This window comes from Aphelocoma coerulescens, chromosome 9, assembly GCF_041296385.1.
Source record: "Aphelocoma coerulescens isolate FSJ_1873_10779 chromosome 9, UR_Acoe_1.0, whole genome shotgun sequence".
Lineage (NCBI taxonomy): Eukaryota > Metazoa > Chordata > Aves > Passeriformes > Corvidae > Aphelocoma > Aphelocoma coerulescens.
In genome coordinates this window covers 16288885-16314258 of record NC_091023.1, presented here as the reverse complement: position 1 = coordinate 16314258, position 25374 = coordinate 16288885, and the positions used below count along the sequence as shown (strand labels likewise).

The 25374-nt window shown below is 43.8% G+C and overlaps 1 protein-coding gene and 1 long non-coding RNA gene across 33 annotated transcripts in view; both read left to right on the top strand.

Annotated features, from left to right (window-relative positions):
- Positions 1-25374, top strand: part of LPP (LIM domain containing preferred translocation partner in lipoma) — a 332937-nt gene that overhangs the window by 289690 nt on the left and 17873 nt on the right. For all 31 annotated transcript variants that reach the window (XM_069024202.1, XM_069024217.1, XM_069024216.1 and 28 more), the window contains one exon: positions 23352-23530. In XM_069024202.1, the coding sequence (XP_068880303.1) occupies positions 23352-23530 (179 nt within the window). The remainder of the gene's footprint in view (positions 1-23351; positions 23531-25374) is intronic.
- On the top strand, positions 34-14409 carry LOC138114590 (uncharacterized). 2 transcript variants are annotated; one of them, XR_011152682.1, is made up of 4 exons: positions 34-200; positions 10965-11082; positions 11300-11347; positions 13540-14409. It is a non-coding gene; the product is annotated as an uncharacterized lncRNA (long non-coding RNA). The 2 variants fall into 2 exon arrangements; XR_011152681.1 differs by having other exon boundaries at positions 11225-11347.

The window sequence follows — 25374 nt, the reverse complement described above, 5'->3', positions numbered from 1 at the left end:
TCAGCTGATGAAGACAGGAAGGTAAAAGTGTCTCTTAATGCTTCCACTGTTTTTCCTAGGGAGTTGAGTGACTCTGGCTGCCCTCACAGAGGGAAACAACAATCCTATTCCCCAGCAGGTAATGATCTCTGCTGTTCTCTTGCACATGTCTGGAGATCTATACTGTTGGCCAGAGAGGAACAAAACCCTCTCACTGTGAGGTAGGGAGCTGTTTTATTTCTCTCTCCCTCTTTTTCACATTCCCTGTAGGAATGTGCAGACCCTGGGTTTTCAAGGCAGCTTGGGCTCTTTATTAAGCAGGAGCAAATGGCTTTTCTCTGGGACAAAGACCAGATCCAAACAATTTGGTTTTGACTACAATTTCCATATGATTCTTGACCTGGAAACTCCTCCATTTGTTACTCTGCTGATCCCTTTTACTACCTGGGGAGCAGGTTTGGGGGGAGAGGGGAAGTAGTCTGGATGTGAATTAGCAGAACCTTGAATATTTTGCTTGTTTGTGAAGAAAGGCTCTTCTTTCCTTTGCACTTCCCAAGCTGATATTCTGCATATTTCCATCCCATATCTCCATCATAGTCAAAGCCAGAATAACACTTTCCATGACTGGCTTCTGTGCAAAATATGAGTTTAGCTGTGCTCAGTATAGGACTGGAGTGCTGCAACTACTGAGGCTGGTTCTGGCTCTGAGCTCCCTTCCCCATCTCATTTCCTGCTCCAAATAATTGGTAATTTTCACTCCTAGAAATGATGCTCCAGGATGGAAGAGCACAGGGAAGATCCTCTTCAGATCCTGTTGAGTGATCAGGTTGAATATAAAGTTCCAGAGTAAATGAACAGTGTGTTCAGCACTCTGTGCACTATGGACATGTGAAAGAAGTTGCACCTTGCAGAGCAAGGGCTGGAGGATAAGCTGGGGTGTGCTGGCCAACACGCCAGCTGCAGGAAAAGTTGTGTGGACTGGGGGTTTGTGGAGCTGCTCTAATTTAAACCTCAAGAAACTGGTGTGAGGGAACAAAGAAAGCAGCTGTGGACCGGAATGATGTTTGATGGATCTGACATGAGCTGAGGAGTACAAAATTATTGCCATGCTGGCTCCTCTGTGCCCAAGGCTCATCCTTACATTAGCAGTTCTCCAGCTGAACAGCATGGGAGACACCTGTGTTCTTGCAAACCCAGACTGCTGGCACTTCCATCAGGGATGCCATTGAATTCTGTGTTGATTGATATCCTTGATATTAACCAGAGCTGAGCATTGCCACTTGAAGGGAGCAGGAACAGCAAGCTCTGTTCTCTAGAAACCTGAGCTTAGGATGTTGATAGAGATATTTCCATGATGTCCTCTTTTCTTCTTACTTGCACATGCTGCCCCTCCCCATGGAGCTTGCTGTCTTTAGGTCCTTTTTGTGTGAATTTCCTGTCCATGATGATGATCTAGTTGCTCTTTTGCCCTCTGTCAAGCACGTTCAAAACGAGAGGAGAAATTGGCTCAAATGCGCAGAGTAAGTCTGAGGGCAGAGCTGAGAAGCTGCCTGGGGCTTCCCCACACCCTGTCCAAGGTGTACATACATAACCCAAGCACTTCTTCATGCTGCTGTTTCTGAAATGGCCCTGCTGGCAGCCCCTCTGCATAAATGCCCAGAACTGTCCCTGCACTGACACAGAGCCAGGCACTGGTGTGCTCTGTAGCCTGTATTGCAATGTGTCATTAAGAAAACTGTAGTTGCCAAATGTTTCTGTTTTTGCATGAAGCTATTCCACCGAGGTTATCTGATTTTTCTCTGGTGCTGAGGAAAGCAGTTGAATCAGACAAGAGACCTTGTGGGTGGAATACATTATGTCCAAAAATCAATCATAAGGTAAGGTAGGAATAGAATTGAAGGAATAGAATTGAGTTTATTTACAGTCTGTTGACTTTTATAGTTAGCACCATTTATTAGAAAAGATGAAGAAGAAGAAGAAAATTAAGCAGAGGGCAGGAAAATGTTTCTTTGTGATATTTTTGTGCCTGGCAATGGAAAGAGATGTGTGTATGAGCTGACAATTTATCTTCTGCCCTGAAGAGAAATGACTTGTTCTCAAATGGGCATGAAATGAAATAGTGCAGAACACGATAGGAACTTTTCTGAGTAAATGGGTCAATTTCCTGTCATTCTCTCGATAATTGTATGTGGAGAACGCTACGCTCCAAACACTGGCAAATGTGATTTTTTTTTTTTCCCCTCCTGTTATTTTACTCCTCTTGTCAATGGGTGGAAAACATATTCCAGTGCTGGCACTATTATAATCAGCTTTTGCCAGTGGCTAATAGCAGTCCATTTTCGGTGAATGCTTATTACTTCCAAGCAGTCCAAGACACTACATAATAACCCAGCACTGTGTAGACTGGTGCTGCTAGGAATGAGATGCAGTTATAGGGACTGCATTGCAAATGCCCAATCACAGCAGGAAATTTGCTTGTCCCTTTATCTTCTCTTGCCTAACTGCAAAATAAGACCTGGTGTTCTAGCTGGAGAAGGAGCCTTGTTTGCCTTCCAGAACTTCCTGGTATGGTCAGGGACTTTCTGCCTCACTGTCCCTTAGCAGGCTGATGCATTTTCCTCCACTTACAGCAGCCCTTGCTGTTACTGAGGGGACCTGGATTCAAGTTAGACTCACTGAGGACTGAGCTGGTAGTTTTATTTTGAATTTAGTTAACTAAAAATAACAGAAATGCTGTAACAGGTGTCCAGTGGGTGACAGGTAGGATCTCTATGGCAGATTGGGTAAATCTCACTGGAATGGATTAATGCAGTGACAGAGCTTAATGAGTGCCTTTGAACCTCAATCTTTGGAAAAGGGAGAGAATGTTATAGGGTTGGCCCCAAGGTGCTGGATTCTGGCTGTGGAAATATCTGAATAAATCCCAAATACTTGATTTCAATAAGTTTTCTCCCTCTTAACTCCAAGCTAAGCAAGATGTAGACTTGTCCAGCCTATCTAATTGTGCATAGTGTTATGCTCCTAGCTGGAGGTTATAGGAAGGATAAAAACACAATCCCAGCCTGATGAGGACTGCAGATACCTGAGCTGTGATATATCACCTGATGGGGAAACACAGCCCTGGCAGAGCTAAAACCCATCCCTGCCTCTCCAGTCAGTTAGGGACAAAGTTGCCCAAGAAATGGATTTCAGCTGAAGATCATTGAGAACTTCTATTTTCACCACAGTTATCCCCCAAAATGAAAAATCTTATATCACATGTTTTGAAGTCTAGAATCTAAAAGCTTTGAAAGGAAACCCCAAGAAAAGCTTTTTCTTTTTTTTTTTTTATCTCCCCACTAGTGAAAAGCTAATTCTCAAAAATGTGGCAGGATCAGGCATTTCCCATGCAAATTTTTCATTTAGGAGGGGAATTTAAAGCTTTCTGAAGCATTAAACAACGTCGTTTCTTCTTACTGGCTGTAACTAGAACTCTTCTGTGAATACAGCCCAGGGCCAGTGTCCCCTTCTTTCTGTATGTGCAGAACAGGTTTCAGTCCAATACAGGTTGGGTTGGGTCACAACTTAAAAAAAGCTATTGAAAGTTTTTCAACCTCTGATTTTCTTTTCTTGTAGTTGTTGCCTTTTTTTTTCCCCCCCCCACTAGGATAGGAAAATGTCAGCTTTTTGTAGGTGTCTGTAAGAACAGACAGGTCTATTTGTCTTTTATGTATACTGTTGATGCAAATGGACTGGAAATAAGGATACACAGAACAGGTCTTCATCTTCTGCATCTGCTGTCAGGAGAGGAATTCATGTAACAATCCCACTCTGTGAATCAGCAGTTGCTGAAATATGCACACAACTGCTGGATGGAGCTGGCCCCACTTGGCTCGTGTGTGAGGCTCCAGACTCCTCACAAGTCATGAGGAACGGGAAGTAAATGATCTCTGACCTCCGTCAGCAGGGAGTGTGGAGAAATGTGCGTTGTTTATTCCACCTGTCTTTGGAAAAGTGCAGCCCTGGAGGACTGATTCAGAAGACAGTTATGCTCAGTAATTCCAGAATAGCTCAGCTGCCTGGGATAGGATTGGCCCACTGTAAAAGCAACTGGCGGAATTGGGTCAGAATTCGGCTGTGCTGCTACTTCGACCAGAGAATGAGTTCTAATGACCCTTACTTGGAGCAAAATCGGAGAAGATCAAGAGCAGAATTAGTCATTTTCCCCAGGTTACATAACAGTATTTTAGCAAACATTCTTCTCCCTGAACATTTAAATGCATTGCTTGAATAATCACTGAAGACAATGTGGTAATAATATGTTCCTGATGTGTTGGAGGCAAAGCATTTACTCTGGTTTTACTTTTGCAAAATATATTAAACTACGTGGTTTTTGCTGATGTTTACACACAGGGAGTGTGGGGGGTTGTTTTGGTTTTTACTGCTGTTTCTTTAAGAGAGCACAAGGGGATTTCTGTTAAATGGGTCTGATGCTTGTGGTGGAATTAATCCCAGATAACTTCATCTAGCTACAAGCCACGTGCTTGGGCTGACATGCATGTGCCTTGGGAGTGATGGTGGAGAGTTGTTGGTACCTCCTAGGGAAGGATATTTTAACCAGCCCTGCCAACAACTCTTGCAATCACCCCAGTGCTGGTGTCACCTTTGCTCGGTGTATTTAAGGCAAACAGCATCTGAGTACCTAGAAAGTAGGTTTTCTTCCACCTATAGCTCCCACATGGCCTGGTTGTTTAGTCATGCTCTAATTCACTCTTGTTCAGGACTCCACCAGAAAAGGCAGTTCTGACCATTTTCTTTGACATAGCCAGGAAGAGAAAGTGGAGTTGCAGTATGCCCAGGTTGTTTTAAGTGGCTAGGAAATGGGCCCTGGAGATGAGGGGACCCGAGCTCTGAAACTGCCTCAACTGGAGGGCAAAACCACCCCAAAACTGCCCTTTCTTAGATGTAGGGGAGATGTGACAGAAAAGACTGCTCAGGAAGAGGTCTTGTTGCAGCTCCTGCTGAAGCCAGCATGCAGAAAATACCCTGGGATATGCCAGAGAGGGTCAGGGGAGGGATGAAGTGTTCCTTGGGATGATGAGGGTCAGGACTGCACTTGTCTTCCCAGCCTGCTCCACCTTCCCACTTGGAAAAACACAGGGCTAATAAAGGTGACTGCAAAAAGGAGGTAGAAAAGGGTCTTAGTCCATGGGAGGTGTGCAGTGGGCACCACGATGGGCATGGCAGTGCTGGAGGGATGAGCTGGATGGGCTACAGTGTGACCAAAAGGTGGGTTGGGAAGGTGTGGTGTGATTTCTTTGGCTGGCTGGGTTCTTATTGTCAGAAATGGATTTTACTGGGCTTGAAACTTGGATTAAAAAACATGTCTTCATTAGCTCCAGACAGAGATGCGTCCTGGAATCTTGAAAACTGTTTCACTGCTGTCTTTGGGAGGAAATTTTGGCTTTCTAAGTTACAACATGACTGATATGTTCTATTTGGTTTTTTGAGAGTTTTTTTATTCTCCCATGACTCAAATCCATTTGAATTTTTCCTTCAAACTGTGTGCTTGTAAGCTCTGACTAGCACAGCATTGCATTGGATATTCTGGCATTGGGCAGTGGAGGATGGAGGAGTGTTTTTCCACTGCTACCACAGCGGTCTTCAGCTCAGTGTTGCAAAGCACAACTTTTAGCACAATCCACCACACTCAGTTAGACTGACACTTCCCAGGGGGAGCAGGCACAGGGGTTTTGATCCACCAAGACCAGCATTGCTGCGTAGACACACTACAAAAAGAGCCACAAGCCTTGCCTCATACTGTGGCAACTCTTTCTCACCTAAAATGTGCCACCTCTTCCTCTGCCTGAGTTTTGTTGCTTTTATGTGCTTAAATAGGGTCTGTCCTTTAATGGCCTAACTGTGGAGGGGTCTTCTTCACCCACCCTTGGGTCCTTTGCACTCTTCACTGACTGCAGCTGTAGGGTATTCACCCAGTCTTCTATCCCTGCGCTGCAGGGTGCAGGGGGTTGGTTTAGGGCATCTCTTATTTGCACAGGTAAATATTTGTTGGGCCAGAGCAAGACAGGCAGAGAGGAATTGATGCCATTACTGTAAGGTCAAGCTGTTTGCTGGGGAGAGAGAGAGAGAGGACATCAGCCCTCCAGGCATGTTCTAAGAACACACTGCAGATCCAGCTCTGCAAAAGAGATGTACAAGGACATGTCCCATTTGTGAATTGCCACCAGCCCTGAGTTGCCAGCCAGCATTGAACAATCACCACATAAATGATTGTGTGAGTGCCTGGTGATGATAAATTGAGGCACCTCAGGGACTGTATTGAAAACCTACATGTTTTCCCTTCCCTGCCATCTTCACCAGCCCCCCAAGGGCTCTGAGAGCTGAGTTTGCAAGCTCATTTTCCCCCTTGCCTGCTGTTTGGGCAATTGGGAAGGCCTGGAAGCCTGGCAATTCCCCATGTAAGGAACATCACCACCACTGCCAGGGTGCCATCATGGGAACGCAAACACATCTTCTGATGCCTAAGAGAGCACAGAAGTCCACCTTGCTTTCTGGGAGCTGGGTTGCTTGAAGGGCTAAAAGGGGTAAAAACTTTTTTTGGGTTACTGCTGTCAGCTGACCCAGCTCTGATGCACTTGTGTAAGCAGGCAGCATTTTCACATCTGTGCTGTTTGCTTTAACATGTCAAACAGCTGATGATTTTGCAAGGTTTCCCTAGCTCCTTCCTCCCTCCTCTCTTCTACTGTCTCTATAAAATAATACTGCTATAATCCAGTTTGACTCAGCAGGATCCCTTTCACGCTGGCTAATCCCCATATATAGGCATCAGTTCAGGGAGGTGCACCAGAACGCTGCAATATTTTCCCTAACATTTTGTTTAACCAGGATGACATTATTCAGACAAATTAATTCCTCCAAGACGTAAACTTGTTCTGACTGAGTGCTGCAGCAGCCTCCCTGAGAGCAACAAACCATGATCTGACATCTTAACAGCTCTCCACACAGTCAGGGGGAGTCTTACATAAAGGATCTTCAGCTGTGCATATCTGCAAGGTGCAGCTGCCCCTTTCTGCAATAGATTTTTTTTCAGCAGGTTTGGGTGGAAAAAATATCTTTTTTTAGGAAGTGAATGGGATCTAAAGCACAAGTAATTTTGGAAAATATCCTGGCATTTAAAAACATAGGGTAGAGATTACCCTTCCCTCTGAAATCCTTGCCAGAGATTTTAAAAATGGGGTTCTACTGTGGTTACTCTCCTTCCATTCTGAATTGAGTTCATCTTACATGTCTGAGCTAACATGTTGCTAGAGGGGATTTACAAAGCTCAGGGGCATGTGTAGGTGATGTGTCAGCTGCGTGTGCCAAATAGCAGCACCTGTAGCAAAGGAAGAGGAAGATGTAAAGAGTCTGTCACAAATCTGCCAAAAGAAGGAATTCCTGGTCTGCCTCATAGAGAGGAGGTCCTAGTGTGAAAAATGGCCCTGTGGTGCTGCTTTTACCCCATGTAGGGTATGGATGGGCAGGGGAGCTACCCTGTGCCCCTTTGTGACACCAGGTATTTGGGGTGGCATGGCCAGGCTGCTAGAGCTGCATTCAACACTGAGTTTTCTGTCCACATTTCCCCGAGATGTTTTCTAGCACTTGAGTTACCTCTTGTACTCTATGTCAGGGTTCTGGGAGCCAGCTGGGAAATGCCTTTTTTCCTCCTCTTGCCTAGAGTATCATTATGTCCTTCCAGGTGCCTGGCAGTCTTTCCCCTTGGTGCTTCCTTAGCTCCTAGATCCAGAATCCAACAAGTCTTCTTGCTGGCCTCAAACATGCCAAAACAGTTGAGGGTACCCTAAAGCAGGAGGAAGGAAAGAAGAAATCTGATTAACTTAATGTACCAGAGGCTGAGCTATTTGAACACTGTTCTGGGTCCATATCTCAGAGCCCTGGCTTATCTTCTGCATTCTTCATTGCTTTATGTCTATTTTTTGCTCTGCTTGAGTTACTTCACTGGGCCTTAGTTATCCATTCCTGAGAAATGAGTTGATGTTAATTGTTTGTTCATTGAGACTTGCATGGAGTGACTTGAGAGGGCTTAGCTGACTGGATGGCCATGGTTTTGGCGTGCTGGGAGCTTCTCCTAGCTGGATTTCTCTTCTGCACCTTACCATCTCCTAGGCTACCAAGGACAGCTAAGGGAGAACGTGTTCTCTTCTCTGCAGCAGTGAATTACTGACAGAGGGCATCATTAGGGGCTCCTGATACTCCACGTACCTTAATGTAATGTAATATCATCAACATTCATTCAAACTGTTTTAAGATTACAGCAAGCAACTGTAACATCCAATAGACACTGAATAATTTAAAAGGTTTATAAAGTTGAAGCTTACAGAAATGGATTTACAGATGCATAAAACTACCTCAGATTAGTTTCAGAGATTCCCCTCGCTCGGTATCAGCTGTTGCAGATGCTTCCCACTTTCTTCCCAAGGGAACTTCCACATCTTTTTCTCCTGGTTCTATTTGTGAAAGATCTAACATTAGGACTGCACTTTATTTTACACTGCAGTTTTGTCTTTTGGGGAATACTCAGTCTTCAAGCTCTCTCCATGCTTTTAGCCCTAAGATCTTCTCTGCATGGTGATTCTGAGCCCTTTACTTGCTGCAGACATAGGCCTGACCACTAGCTTTGAAAATGTCATTTAGACATTTCATATCATCTACACAATAATAGCCAGAGTGAGCTTGTTGCTTTCCAGGGGTTTGGTGGAGTAATTAGCAATTTATACTGTAGTAAGGTAAACTAGTTTTTCCTCCTGTTGAAGCAATTCTTAAGTCTTTCTGGAAAATGTTTTGTACATGGAAGTTTTTATTTCATAATAAATGTGTGGAGTAACTTCCACACATTATACAAACCCTGAAATGTCATTAAATCACACAGCTTATTAATGGCTTCTGGTTAAGGCTCCCTGGAATGGTAACCTGGGATAAACCATCTGTCCCCAGCCGCGTCTTTGGGACCAGTGCAACTGTCTCTACAAGAGAAACCATGTGAATGAGCATGGCTGAAACAGATTCCTAGTGTGGTACTGCAGAGCTGTTATGTCTGATAGTACTTGATGCTTATCTGTAGTCTGTTATTAATAACAAAGAAAAAAAAGCTGCTGATAAAATCAGTAAGTAAGATAAGTAAGGATTAGTAAGATGTCAGAGCAGTGGAATGGAGAGGCATGGACTGATGAACATCCAGGACTCATCTGAACAAAATTGGTTTAACACAGCCAAATGTGAGGCCATCTATATGTTCAGGAACAAAACCATCTTCTGGCACACCAGCTTTATCTCCAGGTGGAGGTTCATCTGGCAAAGTGCCTTCCTTAGGAAGGATCAGAGCTTTCTGTACAGCCAGATAAGGGAGCCTTACTCAGTCTCTTGATGTGTTCACGCTATGCCTGGGCACTGCCGTGGAAGTTGTGATTTAGGGAAACCTGTGAAGCGCTAAAAATCCTACGTGGATCAGTTGCCAGGGATTCTGCACAGAAACAATGTTGGTATAGCACCAAGGACCTCACAAACTGCAGATTTGGGGTAGAAGGAGTGGTGTCTTGTTTGGTTTTCTTTTTGTCACGTTCCCTAAAGAGAGCAGAGAGCCCAGGCACGGTGGGAAGCGTGCACATAGCATACTGACAAGATCCTTGTGTTCTGTACATGGCACTAGCTAATACATTCCTCCTGTTAGACCATTGCCACAGCAGGTCCAGATGTCAGTAACTCCAGCTGATACCACTGAAGAATGATGATTTATGGCCACTGGAGATTTGTCTGCCTTTGTTCAAGAGCACAAGAAAAGGACTTGGAGGTTGTGCTTGGGGTGGTCAGCTATCTAGGTCAGAAGAGGTAAAAGCTGCTGTTTTCAAAAATTGGCCTTCTTTCCAGCCATCTCGTGGTTTGTCTTCTCTGTCAGAGACTATGGGCTGCTTTGTTTTCTTCCAGGATGCTGAACATACCCTAACTCAAGCTGCTGGCTTGAAGTGTCTTTAAGAAAAGGTGGTTTGAATTAACCACCCTAAAATATAGAACACCCTACCCCTGAGGACACTTTGCAGTGTGTGACTGTTAAGTGTTTGGTCATTAAAAGGAGGATTGTACCCAAAGTGAATTAATTCTTACATTAGGCTCTGAACAGATCAATTCTACACCCAGCTGTAGTCACAGGAATGCCAGGCAAACAGTGAAGTTTGAAGTGCATGGAAGCAGGAGAACTAAATGGCAAAGACAAGCCTTTGGTATCCAGGTAGTATTTTCTTACCAGCAGATCTCAAAGCACTTTCCAAAGCCTGGTAAGAACTAGGATATGTGGGGTTAGATGAACCCTGGTGCAAGTGCCTCATTTTCAGTCACATGTTCCAGGTCTTGGCTCAAATATTTTTGCATTGGGTTTCTTTCAGAAAAGTGCAGAAAGACCCTGGAGCCAGAAATGCTGTATAAAACACACAGGATAATTAGCAACCTCCTGGAAACATGTGAAACTTTAATAAAACTTAAACTCCAGTTCCTTCCCACAGGTGGAGTCCATCAGTACTGGAGGCAATATGTACAATTAAGCTATTTTTATGCCTCCTCATCTAAAAATGTGAGTGTTAAAACATATGTAGGTAAAGCAAATGGAAAGTTTAGATTTGCCTGCATGCCATGCTCATTTGAACTCGCTGCATTAGCCTGGATTGCTGCTGAGCAGTGTGTGCTCCAACAAAGGTTTTGCAAAGGGAAATGTCTTCACCTACAAACCTGGCTTCTTAAAAAGCCCAATGACTTTGCAGCTCTAGAAGATATTGACTTTCCCTGCCAACCACAAAGGGGAATAAATGACCGGGAGGGCTCAAGTAATTATACAAAGTGCCTGGATCAACTTTTCCATGGGGATCCTGTAGCTACTGGTCTGATGGCTTAATAATGTGCTTCTGAAATGGCTGCTTTCCACTGCTGTTTCTCTCCAGGGCCAGATTTCCAGCAAGACTCCTTAGCTGCCCTTGCAGAACTGGCAGGACAATGCTTGCTGGACTCATGCTGCATGTGAAGGAGCCAACAGTAACTTTTCCATAGGAAAACTTGCAGGTAGGGCAGAGCTGGACTATGCTGCCCCAGCAGCAAACTTTGAGAAAGAGGATGATTCAGAAAGCCATAGATAACTTCTTTGTTCCCCACTCTTCACTGCCACTCCCTGTCCCTCTGTCCTTGTTCCTCATCTCTTTGGAAGCTGGTGTGGCAGTGCATGTGGGGAGTGACCACTTTGCACCACCAGTGCAGCAACAAAATGTGATCCTTCCGTTAGGAGAAATCATCACTTGTCCTTGTGGCCTGCATCAGCTGGATCACTCAGGTACATGAGCCACGTGCTAATACCAGGCTGTCTTGTCCATTTTCACCTGGCTCTGGTCCATAGTTACAGCCTGATGAAGAGTGGCCCTTCCCTCTGTTGTTCCTCATAGGTCCATTAAATCAGAAGCTGTGTATGGAAAGATGTTTTCCGGTTTTACTTTGCATGAGCTGCTTGGCAAAACACGAGGGTCAGATTACTTTGGGCGTTCAGATGTTCTTGCTGGGGAAATGGCAACTTCTTTCTGGTCCTCAGAAAGGAAAGTTGGAAGTTGTATTAGGATGGAAATGAGCAATTCAGCAATTACATTGGGAAACAACCATCGATGCAGGTGATCTCAGACCTTTTAAAGTACTGTGAGAAGCATTGGACCATGGTCTTTTCCACTGTTATGGAAAGAAAATCCCCATAATGGAATGGAACAATTACAAATCAGAATGATCCTAAAATAATGTTGTTTTTCCTCTATATTCCATAATCACTGTGATTTCAGCCTGAGAGTCCAAACACTGAGAGGATGCTATCGATGGGAGAACAGACATGTTATACAACATCTATTATACATTCCATGTGTTTATATAAATGCATATTTCTTATGTAACTGTGTCACTAGGAAAACAGTGAGGTTGGACAAGTTGGTTTCTCCTGCCATTGCTGCTCTGCTTCGCTTGTTGATTCTTAAGTGCTGTCACAAGACACTGCAGGTTGTGGTGCTGATGTGTGTGCCCAAGTGAATCTCTTCTTTTCAGCAGCTCCATTCGCTTTGGGTTTTGCTGGGTTTTTTTCTCAACTGCTGTTTCTTTTTTTAAATGTGATCCTTGGCTGAAAGCCTTTGGTGGGCTTTCACAAACTCGGAGGTAATCTGGTTAGTAAATACTAGGGACTGACAATTGACTAGCACAGTGTTCAGTTGCTGTGCTTTTCAACTTGAAATAACATCCAGGGCAGCCTGCTCAAGTGATGTAAAAGACCTGGTAAAGAAATGCCAACTGTCAGCTTGATTTTTGGTCTGCTCTGCTCTGACATAAACCTTTCTGACAGCTCAGACCAGTGTCCTTCATATTCCAAATTAATCCAAAATTTCTCATGGTAATGAAAGGGAAAGAAATTACTTCAGAGTGCATATTTCCTGCTCTGAACATCCTTGACTAACCCTGCAGACACCAGAGAATTACCACCTACTCAGATATGCCTGTCTGCTCTTGATGCAACTCTTGAGCTTATTTGCATTCCAATGGTTTCGCCATCTAAGATCTCTGTATCCAAGCCTCCATGTTGTCTGTACAAAATAGGAAAAACTTTTTTTTTTTTCCAGGGAGCCTTAATTTTTCTAGATTGAGAGCAAAGGAACAGTGCCAAGAGGTTGGATCAACTGAGCAGACAATTGTGTTTCAAGGACTCTTCTGCCCAACTTCCCACAGCAGTGTCTTGAACAGTGGAGTAGCCCAAAGCTCCTTGTTTACTTTTCACTTATTCCAGGAAGGATCTGATCTATAGTATGGGTATCTCTTGGTAAGGTTAGAAGGATGTGCCATCCTTTCTCTCCCAACTGTATAGCAAGCTGAGTTCCAGCAGAAGCACCCTCAGGGGTGGGCAAGAGTTGCAGAGGGACTGATGTAAATCATCTTCTCTGTTTTTGCGGATGAGGTTATCTCACAGTGGAGGAAGGAGGGTGATGGACGTGTTCCCAGGGTGGAACCTCAGTCTCCAGCTTTTGCTTTTCTCACATCTCACTTGACCTCTTTGGGAAGTTCTCTTTTCTGTGCCATACCTTGTCTGGGTTCTTCTTACATAGCTGTCTCAATTTTCTGGTTTTGAATGCCTTCCTTCTTTGTCACTCTTATCTCAGCAGGTGGCTCAAACTTGCTTTCCCAGACCAGGAGCCGAATCAAACATCCAGGTCATCTGAATGAAAAGAATAGGGATGTCATTGCATCTAAAAATAATCCCAGTACCTGGCAGGTGACATATTTGACCCTGGACTTAGTCAGCAGCCTGGATTTATTTCCAGTTAGAGTCTGACTCTAGATAGAAGAATGGGTGTCGCTCCAGGGAATAATTCAATTGAAACCTCTGAAGAAATCCTGGCCCCCCTCAAAAATGAAATTTCTAGTCTTGATGTAGAGGGGAAAGAGTATAGTACACTTCTTCCTTACATTGACTCACTAAATTTTGTTTTCTGTTATTCTTGACAGTGGCCGATGCTGATCATCTGTGGGTTTCCTGTATTCTTTCAGAGTCTTTAAAAATAGACATTTCACTCAGGAGGCTCTCTTCAAGAAATAAGAAACTCCTTCTTCCTCCCCATTTGGAAAGACCTCAGAGGACCCACAATGTTTTCAGCCCTCGTATTTCAGGCACAGATAAGTCTCCCATTGCCCCAAAGGCTCCAAGACGTTCTCCTCACATCAGGGACATAAATGCATTTGGCGACTCTTTAGGAAAAATATCACGGATTTGGGCAAATCGTATTCTCACTGTCAGTTTGGGTAGCAGTAGCATCCAAGTGCTGTGAGAGTTTTGGGGGAGTTTTTTTCCAAGCTTTATGCTGGATTACGTTATCTATTAAAAGCAGCTATTTTTATGCTGAACTGCTGCAATGACCTGTATTTCACAACTTGCACGTATACACTGAAAAAATGTTATCTTGCACTCAAAAGGTGTTTCAGTGAAAGCTCCATGAAATTCTGTGCAAAATCTCATTACCTTCTTGCTTGGGTTTTCATTTTGTTTCAGTCTGGGGAGGTGTTTATTTCTTGGTAGCTCCAGGTGCCAGCTTTGGTGTTTGCAATAGAGTTGTGACTTCTGTCAGAGCATCATAGACCTAATAGCTGACTAAACCCACTCCATAGATAATATGAAGAGCAGAGGAGGAAAATAATGAAATTATTCTCTGAGTCACTGGTGAACCAAGGACAGAAGCCAAGCACCCTTAGTTTCCAGTGCTCTGCCTCTGCCACTAGAAGAAATTAATTTCTCTTGTGATTTATATGAGATATCCAGGAGTTGCTTTACATTCTCTTTGTTTGAGCAATTAAAGTAGAAGGGGGAGCTGTTAAACTGATATCCAGCTGAAATATTTAATTTATTTAGTAGCTATTAGAAGTGACTTAGAGATGCCCTTATCTGTGACTTGAAATAAACAGAGGAAAATAGATTGTGTGCCTTTCCTTGTGGCTTAGAGAGATGAGGGGTTTTTATTCTCAAGGAGTGAAGAGGAAGCATTCTCTTTTTCTTTTTCTTACAAACTCTAGAAGAACCCAGACTCTCTAGCAGTAGCCCTGTCTTTCCCCCTTTTTTTAGTTTCTCCAGGAAATCTCTCTTGGAGAGCACAGGAAGCAGAAAAAGCCAGTTTTAAACAGGTTGTAGTTAAAAGGCTGGTAGTGTTCAATCTGTAACCAAAGCAAGCCTAGCTTTGCAGGATAATAATTTACTGATGAGAGTTTCCAACTAAAATTTGTTTTCCATTTTAATCAACGAAGTTCCATTTTCTTGATGGCTTTTATGTCACAAGTTCTTGCATTGCTCGAACAGTCCTTCAGGAAACACATGGCAGGCAAGAACTCATTTCAAATGTAAAAATACCAAGCAAGAGGAGAGTGAGGGGAACTATAAATAACCACTGAGATGTCAGAGTCTCAGTCATTTTTTCCTCCGCAAGTCAGCTTTAGCAGTTAAGGTCAAGATAACATTTCCATGTCAATGGTCAGTTACATCAAAATTCTAAAACAGGAAAATTGAATGGAATTTTCAATTTTTTTCTTGTATTGTGCCCGGATTTGACCAATTTATAGTCTCCTAGGTTTGCCAGCTCTGAGTTCCAATGTTATTTTGGTTAAGCTTCTTGCCAGAGTGGCAAGCTTGGATTGGAACGTTGGGTTTATTAAAGGCTATGAAATTAAATTCCCCACCAAAAGAAAAGAAAAAAAAAAACAAAAAAACCCCACTTCTTGCCAATAGTCACTTCTTTAATTCCTTTGATGCGGTTCAGTTTGACTTGAATTTTAGCCTAACAATTTGCTACACAATTTTGTTTTGTTTTCACGAAGTTCTAATCAGCTTAAACTGCAAGCGGTTTGAAATGCCTCTCTAACAGCTTCCTTGGTGTTGCTAATTAAGCTTGAAATCTCTGTGTTGTCCACAATTGTATCTAAACAAGGAGGAGAGTGTATCTGCTCGCTGTTTGCCACATCTCACAGCTGCATGTAATTCTGCTGCCTGTGCAGAAAGTAATCACAACAGGACAAGAACCTTTATTTAGGCAAAACTCTCAGGGTGGCATGCAAGGTCAGGCACATCATGTTTTGAGGAATTTGGTGGTGAGAGCATGCAAGGCAAGCAGAGGTACATCAATAGCACAAAGACTGGAGGTGCTTGGGAATAACTAACAGTTTTGCTTTATCCCTCAGAGCACTTTGTTCCGCAGAGCCCTGAGTTATGTCTGGTCTGTAGGTGCTCTCACCTGATGTGTGGGTGTTAATAATAGATAAAAGCACAGGCTATCAAAACCAGCAGTGTATTCCCCCCCATCCCTCAGGAGCAAAGCTAATAGAATATCACAGTTTTTAAAGCTACCAAGGTTTACTTCAGTGGAAAAGGAGTCCTAACAAATCCTCAAACACATCTTTCTGTGTTGGGCAAAGCCATGGGCTGATTTCTCCCTAGGTAGGGGCGGCAGTGGTGTGAAGCAATACTAATCTGCTGAGGCATGGCTGCTGTTGTGCGACACAGCCCAGGGATTTCCACGGTAGCTCTGTGCCAGTTCACCTCAGCTGCAGAAGCCTTGAACAAACTGTTTACCTCTGACATTCTGGGAGGGATTTTGAGGGATTTCCTTCAAATTAGAAATCTTTGAAAATCAGCATTTTGCGCCAGGCGTTGTATTATGCAATGTCTTGGAATGAAGGTCTGGTCGGGCACTTAGGATCTCCTTGGACTGAAGGATTCAGAGATGGAAACTGTCTTATCAGATCATCCCTCCCTGCCAAGCCAGGCTCGTCTCCTGTGCTCCAAAAGCCTGCCCCAGCTTCTTGGTTGTATGTTTTCTGGGCCTGCTGCAGTCCTGGTGTGGAGTGACTGATTTCACATGGTTGTACCCAGGTCATACCTGGGGTGTGGCGTGGTGGCAGTGCTAACAGCAAGAGTGAGCTCTGCTCACCAACATGAACCATGTGCTGCTTCAATTCTCTGGGGAGCATGCAGCTCCCCTTCCCTGGTGGCAATAGACAAGATGTGAGGAGGTTTGGAAATGCAGCTTCACTAGAAAATTACTGAAGGAACCAGAGCTGATGACAAAGATATTTAACAATGTCCTTTTACATAGCAATTGCTAAGGATGCTTTCAGCTGTTTGCCTTACTGTAGTATTCCATGCTGCTATAATTATTGTTGCTGAAAAAATTTCATATGCATAGACTTTTTTATTCTCTGTGCTATTTTAAAGTCAACTGTAAGTTAGAAGCATTTCCCTGGTATTAAACTACTTTACTCTTGCAAATGGCTGTAGCCACATTGGAGTATTCTGAGTAACAGCTCAGGTTCTGTTCTCTGGTACTGTAACACCCAAAATTGACTTTTGAGATGTGTGCAAGTCATTACATATAAAAAGAATTTAATTTTTTCTGTTAATAATACGTTGTTTCCATTTAGTAACCATTTAGGCACACAGACTACTTCACAAGTATTTATCAAACCTAACAATATCCAGTTTCTCACTGGAATATGTAACTTCTACAGCCATTTTATTTATAGGCCAACTGAGGCCCAGAGCACGGGAATGCTTTGCCTATGGCAGCTACTTGGTTTATAAAAGCCAGAAGTCCAGGCATTTCATCTTCCAGCCTACCAGTTTAGAGGACAATTCCGTCATTTCTTATGCTCATAGGCACTGCTGTTTTAAAGGGACAAAGATGTCTGTTGTCAGAGCAAGGAATGTACAGAAGATGAGTAGCTTCAAGTGCCAGAAAGTAGTTAAGTGATTTCCAACACGGGGCTTCTTGTGGATTTTTAGCTGGAAGGAATCAATGTGGCTGTGGTTGGACACTGAGCATAATGCAGAGCAGATTGTTTAACCCTGATATTCCTTCATCACTCTCAGCTCAGTGGTGCTAGAAAGGGATGCAGGCCTTGTCTAAACGGCCACTGTGCATCAGAGAAGTCACCCAGTCCCTGTCTGTGCTGCTCCAAACATTAATTACAACATTAAAAATAGAATTCTTTCTGCAGGCAGTATGGCCAGCTTGTGTGCCTGCCAGACCCACCAGCCTTCTCTGTGTTTCCTCTCCACCCTTTGGTGTGCTCAGACAATGGCAAAGCCATCCCTCAGCCTTCACTCGATAAGAAAACTGGAGCTCCTTCCTTCTCTCACTGTAGAGCATATTTTGACATCTGCATGTCATTTGAGAAGCATTTCCCAAGCATTGTTCCATTTTCATCGTGGCCTTTCTGTTATTGCACATTTGTGGACTCAGTTGCATGCCACTGTTATCTTAGCTACTAACAGAAGCCATGAATATACATCTAGCCTTTCTCTAATAGTTACAGGGTAAGGGGAAGGGACTCCTTCATCCTGTATGCTGAGAGGACTTTCTGCCAGATTCACCTCCAGCTGCTCTGAGTCCAAAACTACAAAGCTGAATTGAGTTTTCCTGACAAGAAAAGCAAATTCCAGCAGAGGAAAAGCATGCCAGCCATGGTATTGCTACTGTGCTGGGAAAGCCACTAAAAACTGAGCCGAATGGAAGAACGATTTGAAAGCCACTGAATACAGTAACCTCCAGGGCCTGAGTCTGCACTGTGCAAGTGGTAGCTGTGAGCACAGCTCAGATCCATTACCAGCATGCTGGTAACGTTGCAGGGTTGCCAATGTAATTTATTCCAGTGTCTTCCTTTCCATCTCCCAACAGATCAAGCTATGCCATCTAAAGAACAGCCTCACTGCTCCCCACTGTGTCTGAATTAGGGGGTTTTGCCAAGACACTTTGGGCTGTCAGGGGTCACATCTCTTGCCCCAGCACACTGATGTGGCTATGGCAGCATGGTCTGAAGGTTAGAGCACCAGCCAAGGTGCTTCTGCAGTGCTCTCCCTTGCTGAAAGTACCGCTCAGAGTAGCAAGAAGGGGAGTGTTACCCTTTGCTAATAATGTGTCCAGCTGGTCAGGTGAAGTGAGAAGAATTAACTCATGCCCGAGTTCTCTCCTCAGACATGCAGGAAGAAATTTCATGCTGGCTGTTAGTGACTTAAATGTTATGTTTGCCAAGATTTAACCCATCTGTGGAGATAGCAGCTGGGAAGCCTTGGGTGGAAATCAGGTCTTGGATTTTCCTTTTCTAGAAATAATGCCAAAAAAGTGTTTGAAAGTGTTGAAATTACATCTTGACACTGAACCCCTTTATCACTGTCTGTTTTATATTTAATTTATAATACAACTATATATTTTCAGACCCAAAACCTAAATGAAAACATTTGCAATTATTTTGAAGTGCAGTTTTTCAATTGACCTGATCTAATTTGAGGTTTATAAATTCACCAGACTTCTTGAGATTAAAGTGTTCTGTCTTTGCTTAAGTATGGAAACATTTTCAAGCCTCAAAAAATATCCCACAAAGGGGAAAAGTCTGCTGCTCTGCTCTCCTCACTGTCTGAGGAAATGAAGGACGGAGTCACAAGATTTAAAGCAAGTCACTTACCACACTTTACTAAGTTACAGTTCAACTATAGTATTTGACCATGTGCCTGTTTTTAGCACAACAGTCACATTTCATTCGTGCAGCTTAAAACCATCTCCTCTGCTCAGTCACTTCGAAAAATGTTTCTTCTGCAGTGCTCACAGAAAGTGAGTTCGTGTCCCTGTGCATGAGTTGCCAATGTAATTTATTCCAGCAACTTCCTCCCCTCTCCCAGCAAAATAAGCAGTACCAAGCTCATGTCCCTGTGCGTGAGCTCTCCTCGGTCTGCTGTTCAGAGTGCAGGAGACATTATTTATGTTCATTAGAGCTTGGGATGAATTGCCAATGCAGAAGAAGCAATGACTAATCTGTGTGGCTTTTCTTCTGCACTCATGGCTGGGTCATTGTGGGAGAGTCCTTGTGCTGGCATGATATTGTGAGTTACTACTGTCCCCTGAAGTTTGGTTAGGAGAGGCTATAATCTGCAGCATTAGGGCAGTGGGATGAGCTGCAGCCCACAGGCTCTCACTGCACCTCTGCTCCCCAAAGCCCTCTGCCACCTTGCCGTCTGGGACGTGAAGTTTTCGGGAAAGGACTCAAACACTCCCCAGCTCCAGTCTTCCATGGCTCTTGCAACCCAGAAGTCTTTCCCAGCAGTCAGAGTTTTCACTTTGTGTCCCATGTTTAAACCTAACATCTGCAGAGCAACTCCCGTTGGCTTTCTCTGGTTTCTGAAGGGACAAGTATTGCTCTAGGGCAGTCAAACAACTCATACCACCACTTGCTAGATGCTTGTTCCCAAGCAACGTGTTCCCACTTTGCTACTGCTTGAGCTATACATGTTTAAGTGTCTTAGTTCTAACTTGCAGGATGATGCATGATGTCCTGGTCATTTCAGTTCTTTGTGTTTTAGTGTATATTTGCTTGGGGTTATTTTTCTTGTTGGTATTTGGGGTGCATTATTCTCCCCATGTGAGATTCTTTTTCTTTGCCATGGATAAACAGTTCTGCCCTCAAGAGACACGGACCCAGACTCAGCCTTTAACATTGTGCCAACCTTCCATTTAGAAATGGATGGTTCCTTCCCTATGCTTTTTAAACTCCCCCAAAAAATTAGTCTGATTTGGAGACACAAGGGCACTCCCTGCCTCTTAGCCAAAAATACGGGAAAAGAATGGTAAACTTTACCTTCAGCCCACACTAGATTTGTGGTCCACAGTCTTATAACATGAATGTGACCACAACCCCTAGGTCTGATGTTTCCTAGCTGTTTCTCATCTTTCTTCTTTGTGCCTTGCCTTAGCTCTCAGTGTAGCTCATCAGATGCATTCATCTTTACCTGTTGATTACAGAGAGAGTTTGCAACAACAGCTGGGGAGAAAAGAAGGAAAATAGAGCTGTTAGGCATTTTTCTTCGTTTTGTTTGGCTTTTTGAAGGTCTAAAAGCTCCAGGAGGTGCTAGGAGAGTTAGCTTAACTGTGAAAGAGAGCAAAATCAAGAAGCCAAACTTACAATCCTGCAGGGATGCTGTTCCCATAACGTGCAGAAATACCTTTGTGCAGGTTGTTAACTGCTGGGGCAGCACTTAGGCATGTGGGATAACCTGATTAGAGAATCAAAGAAAACCCTGGTAGCTTCACAGGCCAAATCCTGCCTTACAGCAACCTGATGTCAAATGGGGGTGAATCAAGGAAGCTTTCCCTTTGGCATCATCTGGTAACACCTTGAAGAGAAGGGTCTGAGCCAGGGTACTAGCAAGAAGAGAAGCTTAAGCAAATACACTCCCAGGCAGAGAGTGAGCTGGAGTCTGAAACTAATGACTTTGTTTTTCCTTACTGGTACAGACATGGAAGGATGAAAAGAATAAATATCTCAGGTCTGATTTTCAGGTCGTATAGAAGGCTTAATCAGGAGTTGGTTTTTTATAATGCTTGTCTTCCTTAGCTGTGAGAATGTCAAACTGTGACTGAGCTGAGATTTGGGAGCAGAAGATGTGTGTTTTCAGAAGGTATGATCCAGCAGGGTGAGAGCAGTTCCAGGCCATGCTGGTCAGTGCTGCTGCAGGTGCCTGCTCAGGTCACAGAACTGACAGCAGCAGACATGGGGAACTGCTGAACAGATCAGTCCCCACCACGGAATTCCCAGTTGTGTTGTGGGGGACCAGTGTTTATCAGAAGTCAAAAATCAATCGGGAAAGTTCATGGGAGAAAGCATCCAGTTGAGGCAAAGTATGGGGAAGCCAAGCTCTGACTCAGGAAGTCCCTAAACCAGTAATCAGTGGAGGCTGGAAGCAAATCCCAAGGAATTGCTGTTTTGCTTACCCTGTTCTCATACTTTGGCCTCTGTTGTTGGCAACTGTTGGAAATGAAGCAAGCAATGACTTGGTGAGGCAAATGTTCCGTACCTGCGTGTGTTCAGAAAGTTTCATGGCAAATGCCTTATGAATGGCACAATTTTCCATCAGTATCCACAGGTATCCTGCCTTCCTTCCTTGGCAGAAAAACGCAGAGAACCGCATGGATGCAGGCTGAGATGATGTGATCTGCTTATGCAAAGCAAAGTGGTAAATCTGCCAGGTTATTTCTCCATGGAGAAAATTATTGACCTTGCTTTTTCTGGCATACCAGCCACCATTATAATGATGGTGATGGTGACAGCAACCAGACAGAAAGGCCAGCAGTCATTCTTTCCTGCCCATTATTACAAGGTATAAAGCAAAACGCAGCCTGAATTCAATGCTAGTCTGGCTGTGCTCTTCTTACAAATGCACGAGGCAGTTCTCATACGGGTTGAAATTCAGGACTTTTCATATCGACCTTTCCAAAAACAATCCTTCTGATCTTCTGATAGGAACTCATGTATTTCTATGCTTGTAGCTTACCAGTGACATGCAGCCCAGAGATAATGTCTAAGAGCAAATGTGTGTGTAGAACCTTCTGAGTTCCTGGGTGATTCATCTCCTTACAATACATTTTGGCTGCACATGTAAGGACTGGATCTTGCCCCTGAGAATACTGGCTCAAAGAATCAGTAACAATGGAGTCAGTCAAAGCACTACTTTCCCTGGGAATTTTGTTGCCTGAGGAAGCAGAACTGTAGCCTTCTGGTGTTTGTCAACAAGATCTGCCTTTCAGCAGCTTTCTGTATTTCTGTTCTGTTAGGTTTTTCCCTTTTTTTTCCCACCTCCTTATTTCTGTCTATCTAAATAATAATCAATAGTTTAATGATAGATTTTTCTACCTCACCCAAGATGCAAATGCTGGTTGATAATATTACTTGATAACTCCAGGTGCATTGAGCAAGAATAGTAGGTGAAGTTTGCTTTTTTAAAGTCCAGTGAATATTACCCAAATCATTGCCACAGATTTATTGTTTGCATCTATGTGATTTTCACCCTCCATTCATGCCATGTGTCTTTTTAAATGCTTGTTTTGAAATGGTAAGTTACCCAGTTGGTGTCAGAAGGGCTGGTGTGGCTCACAGACAACCATCTGAAACAAAATTATCTTGGCATTTCTATAATTAACTGCAAGGGTAAGTGAGGGTTGAAATGAGATGAATCATTCAATGGACCCCACTTGAAAAGTGGGAATTTTTTTGGCTCCAGCACTTTAGGAGCAGGCTTGTATGTAAAACCTGTGCAGCAAGGATCATGGCCTTAGAGGTGGCATTTCACAGTCATTATCTCAAACATCGTGGGCCAGAGATAAACGAACCATTTAAGTCATCCTGAACTCCTGTCCTTGCGGATGCTTTCCTTGCATCCACTGCTTTGTTCTCTCCCCAGACTTAGCATTATTCTCTGTGGTGAGAGAGGGAGATCAGGATTTTCATACAAGGCAGATAAAGATACTTTTATGGGATCTGCATTGGCAAAATAATTAGTCGGTCTCTGTGTAACCCCAGGAATTTGCTCTTCAGTTTAGCACTGCCCTCTGTGGAAGTTGTCTCTAATGAACTGCACTGCAAAAGCTTGCTCAGACTGGGCAGTCCAGAGGCAAAAACCCAGGAGTGTTGACTGCACAACTCCTTCACGTGCTCCTGGCTACAGAAGCTGCTGTATTTCGGATAACCCACCAGATGAGCCATCTCTGATCATTTGTCAGAGCTGCTGAGAGAAGGCTCTGGTTTGTGTTCTCACACGGTTCTAAAGGCTTGACCCAGGCCCTGTGCTGTTATCGTACTCTTTGATAACTGTTGACTGTACTGCACTTTATCTAGAAGAAACGAAAGGAAGGTACCTAAAGCTTCCAAGCAGACCAGCAGCAGCCTCCAACCCAGCTGACCTTTGTAACTGTCCTGCTGAGATGGCGCTCACATCTGTTGTGTTTTCTTTGCAGAATACACTGGAGCAATGCAGTGTCTGTGCAAAGCCCATCATGGAAAGGATCCTCCGAGCCACTGGGAAGGCCTACCATCCCCACTGCTTCACCTGTGTGATGTGCCATCGCAGCCTGGATGGGATCCCCTTCACTGTGGATGCCGGTGGCAACATCCACTGCATCGAGGATTTCCATAAGTAAGGCCTAAGCTGCTGTCAGTGCTTTGCTTGTTGTCTTTGTCTTTTCCCCCTAAAAATTCTCCTTTTTCCGACTGAGCTTTCAGGAAGTTCTGAACCCTATGCCACTTCCTCCCAAGGCTCTTAAATAGTAGGGAGAGCTTTGCTCCAAGCAAGCATACCATGGCATACAAGGTTAATTGGTTAGGGGATGATTCTGCTTGATCTCTGTTTTGCTTAGAGCTGAATTGAGGGATAACCTCTGTTTTACGTGCTCTGCCTTCCCCTTGCCTTTCATTGCACTTAGCATGTGCTCGTTTCTCCTCACTGCCTCTACCTGCATTTTCACATCACCACCTCCCTGCTTCTTCCACTGAGCAATTAAGAAAGGTCCTGTCCTCCTGTACTCTGCAGGTGTTTACTTACCTGCTAGAGGGATCTCAGTGGCCACAGGCTGCTCACAGCTCCTTTTGTTTCTAGTTGCTAATTAGCTTTTTAAAGCTGCTAAAAATACAGCCCTGGTAATAATTTATAGTGAAACTGCTATTTAAAGTAAGTTGAAAGGTACAGTTGCAAGTAATTTCTGTCACTGACATGCTACCACCCCCATCATCACAACTAATCTGGCGAAGACAGGTAGATATAATCAGAGCACAAATGTTTGCCCTGTATGGAAAAGACAGATACATTACACCCCTCAATTAAAAGATGAAATCAATACTGACAAATGTGAGTTTACATCTCAACCATTTACCTCTTAATTTCTAAGGGGGTAGACTTAATTAGAGCCTCATGACATCAGTGTGTGGGTCTGAAAGCTCAAAGAAGCTGGCTGACTTGACAGAAAGGGAAGCAGCCACAATTAACTGGCATGTGAGAATCCAGCAGGAGGATGTTCCCTGTAGCTCAGCTAGGCTGGGTTAATTGGCAGCTGCTGTATTGCCTTGCCTTTCTGTGCCACCAGTTGTGTGTAAGGTAAAATGTGGTCCTGAGCACAGGCCCAACAGGAGTTTTATGCACTGCTCAGGCACCTGAAGGGTTTCCCTCAACACCCCCTTAACAATGTGGAGAGTGCCCCTTCTCAAAGCCCCACAGGCCAAGGGCTCACATGCTTTCAGGAGAAAGAGAGCTGATGTCCCACACTGAAGGCTTTTGGCAGTGACTGCAAATGGACCTTGGGGCTCTGAGAGTGTGAAGTGGGAGGCTGTCAATCCAAGGAAGGACAAAAAAATTGTTGAGTGAGGGACTGAGGGGAAGATAATGGAAATAGCACGAGACCCAATGTGACACTCGGAATGTCTTTGACCAACCACACATTTTGCAGTACTTTGGCCAGCCAATTAATCGATTTTAATTGATTAGGGATGACATGTCCTCCTGATCTGGAGGTTGAGTGTTCTACATCTACATCCTCTTGATAACAAAACTGTCACTGATGCTACCCCCTGAGCTCAGGCCCCACAGTACCAGATCCACATCCCCTGAAATCTGCAGGAATGATCTCAGGATCCTGGGAGATAATATTTGTCTCGTAATGAATTACTCACAGTAACCTGGACAAAGAAATGTTGAAGTATTTTTTAAGTACCACATTTGAGCTAAATGGCACAAGGAAGGGCCTGCATGAAGCAGCACATAATTAATTGCGATCACAGCTCCGGTCATATCATGATCCATTTAAGTTATTTTTCAGAGTGCTCGTTATAGCCACTGTTTAATTCATTCTTTCATTAGATCACAGCTTTGCAGGCATCTTTCATCTACTGCCAGTGAAATTAATATTTTTCTTTATTCCTAGTACAGATACATTTTCTTTTCTTTTCTAAGATAGTTAATTCTGAGGTGGTTCATGTGACAGGCTGGGT